The sequence below is a fragment of the Physella acuta genome, unplaced genomic scaffold, assembly GCF_028476545.2.
Source record: "Physella acuta isolate Inbredline_101_S28 unplaced genomic scaffold, ASM2847654v3 ptg002490l, whole genome shotgun sequence".
Classification (NCBI taxonomy): domain Eukaryota; kingdom Metazoa; phylum Mollusca; class Gastropoda; family Physidae; genus Physella; species Physella acuta.
Window position 1 is genome coordinate 13,682 of NW_026733963.1, and position 12,733 is coordinate 26,414.

At 37.2% G+C, this 12,733-nt stretch overlaps 1 protein-coding gene across 1 annotated transcript; it reads left to right on the top strand.

Annotated features, from left to right (window-relative positions):
• Positions 1 to 9,633: 9,633 nt before the first annotated feature.
• Positions 9,634 to 12,533, top strand: LOC131933393 (uncharacterized). Its single transcript, XM_059290166.1, has 2 exons — positions 9,634 to 9,693; positions 11,883 to 12,533. The coding sequence occupies exons 1-2, from the start codon at positions 9,634 to 9,636 to the stop codon at positions 12,531 to 12,533; spliced, it is 711 nt and encodes a 236-aa protein (XP_059146149.1).
• The last annotated feature ends 200 nt before the right edge of the window (positions 12,534 to 12,733 follow it).

The following is a 12,733-nucleotide window of genomic DNA, read 5'->3' on the forward strand; positions in this document are numbered from 1 at the left end:
TTATCAACTTAACACAGCCCACAACTTTATTATCAACTTAACACAGCCCACAACTTTATTATCAACACAGCCCACAACTTTATTATCAACTTAACACAGCCCACAACTTTATCATCAACTTAACACAGCCCACAACTTTATTATCAACACAGCCCACAACTTTATTATCAACTTAGCACAACCCACAACTTTATCATTAACTTAACACAGCCCACAACTTTATTATCAACTTAACACAGCCCACAACTTTATTATCAACTTAACACAGCCCACAACTTTATTATCAACTTAACACAGCCCACAACTTTATTATCAACACAGCCCACAACTTTATTATCAACTTAACACAGCCCACAACTTTATTATCAACTTAACACAGCCCACAACTTTATTATCAACTTAACACAGCCCACAACTTTATTATCAACACAGCCCACAACTTTATTATCAACTTAACACAGCCCACAACTTTATTATCAACTTAACACAGCCCAAAACTTTATTATCAACTTAACACAGCCCACAACTTTATTATCAACTTAACACAGCCCACAACTTTATTATCAACTTAACACAGCCCACATCTTTATTATCAACTTAACACAGCCCACAACTTTATTATCACACAGCCCACAACTTTATTATCAACTTAACACAGCCCACAACTTTATCATCAACTTAACACAGCCCACAACTTTATTATCAACTTAACACAGCCCACAACTTTATTATCAACTTAACACAGCCCACAACTTTATCATCAACTTAACACAGCCCACAACTTTATCATCAACTTAACACAGCCCACAACTTTATTATCAACACAGCCCACAACTTTATTATCAACTTAACACAGCCCACAACTTTATTATCAACTTAACACAGCTCACAACTTTATTATCAACACAGCCCACAACTTTATTATCAACTTAACACAGCCCACAACTTTATTATCAACTTAACACAGCCCACAACTTTATTATCAACACAGCCCACAACTTTATTATCAACTTAACACAGCCCACAACTTTATTATCAACTTAACACAGCCCACAACTTTCTCATCAACTTAACACAACCCACAACTTTATCATCAACTTAACACAGCCCACAACTTTATTATCAACTTAACACAGCCCACAACTTTATTATCAACACAGCCCACAACTTTATTATCAACTTAACACAGCCCACAACTTTATTATCAACACAGCCCACAACTTTATTTTCAACTTAACACAGCCCACAACTTTATTATCAACTTAACACAGCCCACAACTTTATTATCAACACAGCCCACAACTTTATTATCAACTTAACACAGCCCACAACTTTATTATCAACTTAACACAGCCCACAACTTTATTATCAACACAGCCCACAACTTTATTATCAACTTAACACAGCCCACAACTTTATTATCAACTTAACACAGCCCAAAACTTTATTATCAACTTAACACAGCCCACAACTTTATTATCAACTTAACACAGCCCACAACTTTATTATCAACTTAACACAGCCCACATCTTTATTATCAACTTAACACAGCCCACAACTTTATTATCACACAGCCCACAACTTTATTATCAACTTAACACAGCCCACAACTTTATCATCAACTTAACACAGCCCACAACTTTATTATCAACTTAACACAGCCCACAACTTTATTATCAACTTAACACAGCCCACAACTTTATCATCAACTTAACACAGCCCACAACTTTATCATCAACTTAACACAGCCCACAACTTTATTATCAACACAGCCCACAACCTTATTATCAACTTAACACAGCCCACAACTTTATTATCAACTTAACACAGCTCACAACTTTATTATCAACACAGCCCACAACTTTATTATCAACTTAACACAGCCCACAACTTTATTATCAACTTAACACAGCCCACAACTTTATTATCAACACAGCCCACAACTTTATTATCAACTTAACACAGCCCACAACTTTATTATCAACTTAACACAGCCCACAACTTTCTCATCAACTTAACACAACCCACAACTTTATCATCAACTTAACACAGCCCACAACTTTATTATCAACTTAACACAGCCCACAACCTTATTATCAACACAGCCCACAACTTTATTATCAACTTAACACAGCCCACAACTTTATTATCAACACAGCCCACAACTTTATTTTCAACTTAACACAGCCCACAACTTTATTATCAACTTAACACAGCCCACAACTTTATTATCAACACAGCCCACAACTTTATTATCAACTTAACACAACCCACAACTTTATCATCAACTTAACACAGCCCACAACTTTATTATCAACTTAACACAGCCCACAACTTTATTATCAACACAGCCCACAACTTTATTATCAACTTAACACAGCCCACAACTTTATCATCAACTTAACACAGCCCACAACTTTATTATCAACTTAACACAGCCCACAACTTTATCATCAACTTAACACAGCCCACAACTTTATTATCAACTTAACACAGCCCACAACTTTATTATCAACACAGCCCACAACTTTATTATCAACTTAACACAGCCCACAACTTTATCATCAACTTAACACAGCCCACAACTTTATTATCAACTTAACACATCCCACAACTTTATTATCAACACAGCCCACAACTTTATCATCAACTTAACACAGCCCACAACTTTATTATCAACACAGCCCACAACTTTATTATCAACTTAACACAGCCCACAACTTTATTATCAACTTAACACAGCCCACAACTTTATTATCAACACAGCCCACAACTTTATTATCAACTTAACACAGCCCACAACTTTATCATCAACTTAACACAGCCCACAACTTTATTATCAACACAGCCCACAACTTTATTATCAACTTAGCACAACCCACAACTTTATCATTAACTTAACACAGCCCACAACTTTATTATCAACTTAACACAGCCCACAACTTTATTATCAACTTAACACAGCCCACAACTTTATTATCAACTTAACACAGCCCACAACTTTATTATCAACACAGCCCACAACTTTATTATCAACTTAACACAGCCCACAACTTTATTATCAACTTAACACAGCCCACAACTTTATTATCAACTTAACACAGCCCACAACTTTATTATCAACACAGCCCACAACTTTATTATCAACTTAACACAGCCCACAACTTTATTATCAACTTAACACAGCCCAAAACTTTATTATCAACTTAACACAGCCCACAACTTTATTATCAACTTAACACAGCCCACAACTTTATTATCAACTTAACACAGCCCACATCTTTATTATCAACTTAACACAGCCCACAACTTTATTATCACACAGCCCACAACTTTATTATCAACTTAACACAGCCCACAACTTTATCATCAACTTAACACAGCCCACAACTTTATTATCAACTTAACACAGCCCACAACTTTATTATCAACTTAACACAGCCCACAACTTTATCATCAACTTAACACAGCCCACAACTTTATCATCAACTTAACACAGCCCACAACTTTATTATCAACACAGCCCACAACTTTATTATCAACTTAACACAGCCCACAACTTTATTATCAACTTAACACAGCTCACAACTTTATTATCAACACAGCCCACAACTTTATTATCAACTTAACACAGCCCACAACTTTATTATCAACTTAACACAGCCCACAACTTTATTATCAACACAGCCCACAACTTTATTATCAACTTAACACAGCCCACAACTTTATTATCAACTTAACACAGCCCACAACTTTCTCATCAACTTAACACAACCCACAACTTTATCATCAACTTAACACAGCCCACAACTTTATTATCAACTTAACACAGCCCACAACTTTATTATCAACACAGCCCACAACTTTATTATCAACTTAACACAGCCCACAACTTTATTATCAACACAGCCCACAACTTTATTTTCAACTTAACACAGCCCACAACTTTATTATCAACTTAACACAGCCCACAACTTTATTATCAACACAGCCCACAACTTTATTATCAACTTAACACAACCCACAACTTTATCATCAACTTAACACAGCCCACAACTTTATCATCAACTTAACACAGCCCACAACTTTATTATCAACACAGCCCACAACTTTATTATCAACTTAACACAGCCCACAACTTTATTATCAACTTAACACAGCCCACAACTTTATTATCAACACAGCCCACAACTTTATTATCAACTTAACACAGCCCACAACTTTATCATCAACTTAACACAGCCCACAACTTTATTATCAACACAGCCCACAACTTTATTATCAACTTAACACAGCCCACAACTTTATCATCAACTTAACACAGCCCACAACTTTATTATCAACACAGCCCACAACTTTATTATCAACTTAACACAGCCCACAACTTTATCATCAACTTAACACAGCCCACAACTTTATTATCAACTTAACACAGCCCACAACTTTATTATCAACACAGCCCACAACTTTATTATCAACTTAACACAGCTCACAACTTTATTATCAACTTAACACAGCCCACAACTTTATCATCAACTTAACACAACCCACAACTTTATCATCAACTTAACACAGCCCACAACTTTATTATCAACACAGCCCACAACTTTATTATCAACTTAACACAGCCCACAACTTTATTATCAACACAGCCCACAACTTTATTATCAACACAGCCCACAACTTTATTATCAACTTAACACAGCCCACAACTTTATTATCAACACAGCCCACAACTTTATTATCAACTTAGCACAACCCACAACTTTATCATTAACTTAACACAGCCCACAACTTTATTATCAACTTAACACAGCCCACAACTTTATTATCAACTTAACACAGCCCACAACTTTATTATCAACTTAACACAGCCCACAACTTTATTATCAACACAGCCCACAACTTTATTATCAACTTAACACAGCCCACAACTTTATTATCAACTTAACACAGCCCACAACTTTATTATCAACACAGCCCACAACTTTATTATCAACTTAACACAGCCCACAACTTTATTATCAACTTAACACAGCCCAAAACTTTATTATCAACTTAACACAGCCCACAACTTTATTATCAACTTAACACAGCCCACAACTTTATTATCAACTTAACACAGCCCACATCTTTATTATCAACTTAACACAGCCCACAACTTTATTATCACACAGCCCACAACTTTATTATCAACTTAACACAGCCCACAACTTTATCATCAACTTAACACAGCCCACAACTTTATTATCAACTTAACACAGCCCACAACTTTATTATCAACTTAACACAGCCCACAACTTTATCATCAACTTAACACAGCCCACAACTTTATCATCAACTTAACACAGCCCACAACTTTATTATCAACACAGCCCACAACCTTATTATCAACTTAACACAGCCCACAACTTTATTATCAACTTAACACAGCTCACAACTTTATTATCAACACAGCCCACAACTTTATTATCAACTTAACACAGCCCACAACTTTATTATCAACTTAACACAGCCCACAACTTTATTATCAACACAGCCCACAACTTTATTATCAACTTAACACAGCCCACAACTTTATTATCAACTTAACACAGCCCACAACTTTCTCATCAACTTAACACAACCCACAACTTTATCATCAACTTAACACAGCCCACAACTTTATTATCAACTTAACACAGCCCACAACCTTATTATCAACACAGCCCACAACTTTATTATCAACTTAACACAGCCCACAACTTTATTATCAACACAGCCCACAACTTTATTTTCAACTTAACACAGCCCACAACTTTATTATCAACTTAACACAGCCCACAACTTTATTATCAACACAGCCCACAACTTTATTATCAACTTAACACAACCCACAACTTTATCATCAACTTAACACAGCCCACAACTTTATTATCAACTTAACACAGCCCACAACTTTATTATCAACACAGCCCACAACTTTATTATCAACTTAACACAGCCCACAACTTTATCATCAACTTAACACAGCCCACAACTTTATTATCAACTTAACACAGCCCACAACTTTATCATCAACTTAACACAGCCCACAACTTTATTATCAACTTAACACAGCCCACAACTTTATTATCAACACAGCCCACAACTTTATTATCAACTTAACACAGCCCACAACTTTATCATCAACTTAACACAGCCCACAACTTTATTATCAACTTAACACATCCCACAACTTTATTATCAACACAGCCCACAACTTTATCATCAACTTAACACAGCCCACAACTTTATTATCAACACAGCCCACAACTTTATTATCAACTTAACACAGCCCACAACTTTATTATCAACTTAACACAGCCCACAACTTTATTATCAACACAGCCCACAACTTTATTATCAACTTAACACAGCCCACAACTTTATCATCAACTTAACACAGCCCACAACTTTATTATCAACACAGCCCACAACTTTATTATCAACTTAGCACAACCCACAACTTTATCATTAACTTAACACAGCCCACAACTTTATTATCAACTTAACACAGCCCACAACTTTATTATCAACTTAACACAGCCCACAACTTTATTATCAACTTAACACAGCCCACAACTTTATTATCAACACAGCCCACAACTTTATTATCAACTTAACACAGCCCACAACTTTATTATCAACTTAACACAGCCCACAACTTTATTATCAACTTAACACAGCCCACAACTTTATTATCAACACAGCCCACAACTTTATTATCAACTTAACACAGCCCACAACTTTATTATCAACTTAACACAGCCCAAAACTTTATTATCAACTTAACACAGCCCACAACTTTATTATCAACTTAACACAGCCCACAACTTTATTATCAACTTAACACAGCCCACATCTTTATTATCAACTTAACACAGCCCACAACTTTATTATCACACAGCCCACAACTTTATTATCAACTTAACACAGCCCACAACTTTATCATCAACTTAACACAGCCCACAACTTTATTATCAACTTAACACAGCCCACAACTTTATTATCAACTTAACACAGCCCACAACTTTATCATCAACTTAACACAGCCCACAACTTTATCATCAACTTAACACAGCCCACAACTTTATTATCAACACAGCCCACAACTTTATTATCAACTTAACACAGCCCACAACTTTATTATCAACTTAACACAGCTCACAACTTTATTATCAACACAGCCCACAACTTTATTATCAACTTAACACAGCCCACAACTTTATTATCAACTTAACACAGCCCACAACTTTATTATCAACACAGCCCACAACTTTATTATCAACTTAACACAGCCCACAACTTTATTATCAACTTAACACAGCCCACAACTTTCTCATCAACTTAACACAACCCACAACTTTATCATCAACTTAACACAGCCCACAACTTTATTATCAACTTAACACAGCCCACAACTTTATTATCAACACAGCCCACAACTTTATTATCAACTTAACACAGCCCACAACTTTATTATCAACACAGCCCACAACTTTATTTTCAACTTAACACAGCCCACAACTTTATTATCAACTTAACACAGCCCACAACTTTATTATCAACACAGCCCACAACTTTATTATCAACTTAACACAACCCACAACTTTATCATCAACTTAACACAGCCCACAACTTTATCATCAACTTAACACAGCCCACAACTTTATTATCAACACAGCCCACAACTTTATTATCAACTTAACACAGCCCACAACTTTATTATCAACTTAACACAGCCCACAACTTTATTATCAACACAGCCCACAACTTTATTATCAACTTAACACAGCCCACAACTTTATCATCAACTTAACACAGCCCACAACTTTATTATCAACACAGCCCACAACTTTATTATCAACTTAACACAGCCCACAACTTTATCATCAACTTAACACAGCCCACAACTTTATTATCAACACAGCCCACAACTTTATTATCAACTTAACACAGCCCACAACTTTATCATCAACTTAACACAGCCCACAACTTTATTATCAACTTAACACAGCCCACAACTTTATTATCAACACAGCCCACAACTTTATTATCAACTTAACACAGCTCACAACTTTATTATCAACTTAACACAGCCCACAACTTTATCATCAACTTAACACAACCCACAACTTTATCATCAACTTAACACAGCCCACAACTTTATTATCAACACAGCCCACAACTTTATTATCAACTTAACACAGCCCACAACTTTATTATCAACACAGCCCACAACTTTATTATCAACACAGCCCACAACTTTATTATCAACTTAACACAGCCCACAACTTTATCATCAACTTAACACAACCCACAACTTTATTATCAACTTAACACAGCCCACAACTTTATTATCAACACAGCCCACAACTTTATTATCAACTTAACACAGCCCACAACTTTATCATCAACTTAACACAGCCCACAACTTTATCATCAACTTAACACAGCCCACAACTTTATTATCAACTTAACACAGCCCACAACTTTATCATCAACTTAACACAGCTGTTTGAGACAAAGGAGGGCTGTACTCCAAATACTTTATCATCAACTTAACACAGCTGTTTGAGTAAAGAGGGCTGTATTTCTTCAAGTTTATCATCAACTTAACACAGCCCACAACTTTATCATCAACTTAACACACTGTTGATGGAGAGAATGTATTCCAACGACACTGGCGCCGCCCACCCCATCAACAGATACCAAACACAGCCTCCGAAAACAAAATTATAACAGACAAAGTCTCCTTGAAGAACAGATTGGACAAAGTATGTTTAAATAGAGCGCATAGAAATATTCTATTTTTATCTGTTTAACACTCACTTTGATAATTTTATATGTACGACAAAGATGAGAACTTATAAGATAAGTATGGGACTTATTAAAAGATAAAATCTAGGTAGGCTACATAACACAGAAGTCGTCACGTTGAAAAAAAAATTAACAACGCCAAGGTTTTTTTTTTTACAACCAGTGTTTGGAAATTAATCTTAAAATTTGAGATTTTTTTTTTTTGCTTATTTTGCATTACATTTAGTGCAAAGAGTTTAAAGACGTGTGCAGAGTTAAATTAAACCCAATCTAAATTTAATAGTCTAATGATCTTTAGCGTCACGCTATTTAGACGAAAAAATCCTGCATTCTTTTTACTTTTCTTAAATACCGACCCCCCCCCCTCCTTTTTTTTCTTTACCACGAAGTTTTCTATTCCAACTTTCAGCTCAATAAAGCACCCCCTTCGCAATCCATCTTTCTCTTTAATAACACCCCCACCCCTTCAATAAAACGAAACTCACCCACCCCCTTACAACCACCAACCCTCCCCCCCCATCCCACACACACATTAACCTTAAATAAAATGCAAAGGGTCTTGAAATAAATTATGCGAAATCGATAATCAAACAGCTCACCAATCAGTGGCCAAGGCTTGACCACGTCAACGGATATTCCCGTTTTCTTGTGTTTTTTTTCTGCCTGATTTCCTTAACTTCCGGTTAAATTTGCGAGGAATTTCTGACCAATTGGACCCAGGATTGGGCAGTGTGGTCTGATTACTGCTGCCTGTAATCGAACGTGGGGAACGAAGGTTTTGTAGGGGCTTAAATGGAGGTGCGGGGGGGGGACGACGACAACGACGACAGAATGGCAACTGATATACCAGAGGTGATTGCTGTCAGGGGGTGTTAAAGGGTGTTGGTGGATTGGGGAGTGGGGGGGGGGGGGGGCAAGGAACTGGTCAGGTAAAGGATGATACTATAAATGATGCGCACAATTAGTGCCAATTACTATTGGTACGAAAATGCTGACCACACCCGCCCTTTATATTCCGAGGTCAAGAAACTTCATCTGCCGAAATGGACCGCTGGGTCTAAAGAAGATTTAATTTACGTGCTATAGGGCTGGTAAGTAGGTCACCAACCAGTTCTATGGCTCATGCAGGTTTTATTGGGACGTAGAACTGGTTGGTGACCTACTTACCAGCCCTATTGATACGAACGATGTCGTAGGCTCTATTGTCAGACCGAGCATCACAATTTAGTGACTAGCTTAGCGCAAACCAACAAACAACATCACAAGACAGGCACTAGATTGAAATCCCCAAGGAATGATGAAAGCAGGTAGGCCGAAACAAACTTGGAAAAGATCAGTTGTCAGTGAAGAGGAAACAGCCGGAATGTTATGGACCAAACCTGAAAGAATCGCCCACAACTAAGTACGATGTAGAGGTGTGGATGTATTCTTATGCTCCACGAGAGGTCCACGGGAATGAATATAATGATTAGCAGATGTCAAAGAATGAACAATGCAATTCTTTTAACTTTTAATTTAGTAACGCATTTAACAACTGACCGAACCGTGTTGCAAATATGCAACACGGTGTATTGGGTGGACCAGAAGCTAATTGTTACGGATATAACCCAAAGTTTACATGTATTCATTTAACGGTTCAGTAATTAAAAGCTTAAATCCTTTTCAAATGTACAGCAGATAACTAGTTTCATCAAGCAATTCATCAACCGATTTGTCGTTCATGGAGAATGAATCGGATGAAAGGGAAGCAACAAATATTAGACTGACTGTGAGACGACCGGAAGTAGTTCAGTCCACGGACTTAATGACCCGGATCTATGAAATCTCGTAATGGTCGGAGATGATCGGACCGACTTTCATCTGTAAGCCAATATCAGGGGCGAGAATCCTGCGATAAGAAGGGAGTAGTTGCTGCCCTTGATGGCTGATTTAGGTCGCAGGGAGGCACTGGGTGCTCAGTTAATTAGTCCGTTGTCATCAAGTTCAATTTGTCTAATTACGGGAGAGTTTGTAGAAGCTTCTGGGTCATGGAAGTAATTTAATTATTATATTTAGCGGAAAAATATTTTCAAATTCATACTTTCGTGATATATATATTTTTATTGTTAAGTTATATATTTTGTTGTACATTTTAGTTTATCCTTCAATTAATTTTTAGTTGCATTGACACATTAAAATGAACTTAAGTATCTAGTTTTAAGTTTAACTTAATAAAATAAATATATTTATGCAAGATCTTCTTCTTCCTTCTTAATTATAATATTGGAACTCGGGGTTCGAACTTGTGACTTATGGAATTATTAATCATACGCTATCTTGTCCAAATACGCCGTCTCCTTGCGTTAGATCGATAATTAAAATGCTTACTAACCCTTTTTTACAGTCAATTGTTTTCGAAAAGAAAATTGTAGTGGAATGACTTGTAGTGGGACTTGTATCTTGTACATGTATCCTGGACACGTCCCCAGAATATGTAGCTGGTATGACACTATGTAAAAAGGATATTATCTTGGGCATGTATATTGGACATGTATATAGGACATATCTGAAACGAGTGCCTGAAATATTTATCACGTATATACGTTTTGGAGTCCGTAAAACGGACCCCAGTTCACCCAGCTTTGATGGGTACCGGACTAACGTTAGGGGACAGCAACGCTATGACCATAACTAAACACACAATCGTTCCATATGTCATCGCCATATAAATATTATATTTTTACTTCATCTGCCTCATGGGCCACCAAAAACAACACGAGTTTCCACATGTATAAGTAATATACATGTGGGTGATGTATATTGTTATATAAACGGCAATCCACCTTTCCAGTAATTGACTATTAAAGATGAACCTGTTCCAAGTTCCGCTGAAAATTTAAGTTACACCCCTCCCCCCCCCCCCCCCCCTTGAATATAAAGTTGCTACTTGTTCAACCAAAAAATTCGACTTACTACTTGTTCCGAAAAAAAAAACAGATTTAGATAGAATTCGCTCCCCCTTTTTAAAGATTGAAATCGGTACTGACGACCTTGACCTCTAGGGTCATCCATTGTACAGCACCGGGTCAACTACCAACAACAGACCAGTCACAAGCAACACCGGGTCAACTACCAACAACAGACCAGTCACAAGCAACACCGGGTCAACTACCAACAACAGACCAGTCACAAGCAACACCGGGTCAACTACCAACAACAGACCAGTCACAAGCAACACCGGGTCAACTACCAACAATAGACCAGTCACAAGCAACACCGGGTCAACTACCAACAACAAACCAGTCACAAGCAACACCGGGTCAACTACCAACAACAGACCAGTCACAAGCAACACCGGGTCAACTACCAACAACAAACCAGTCACAAGCAACACCGGGTCAACTACCAACAATAGACCAGTCACAAGCAACACCGGGTCAACTACCAACAACAAACCAGTCACAAGCAACACCGGGTCAACTACCAACAATAGACCAGTCACAAGCAACACCGGGTCAACTACCAACAACAGACCAGTCACAAGCAACACCGGGTCAACTACCAACAACAAACCAGTCACAAGCAACACCGGGTCAACTACCAACAATAGACCAGTCACAAGCAACACCGGGTCAACTACCAACAATAGACCAGTCACAAGCAACACCGGGTCAACTACCAACAACAGACCAGTCACAAGCAACATTTTATAGCCAAAACCGGATATCCGTTTTCTGAACAGAAACTCAATATTGGAATCCGGAAATTTTTTTTGTTTTTTTCATAAACTTGAAAAAACCTGATATTTTATTTTGTGAACCATTTTTATTCACTTTCTAGACGTCGGGGGAAATAATAACGAATAGATTTAGATGCAGGAACAGAAACTCCATTTTAAGGGGGGATTACTCGA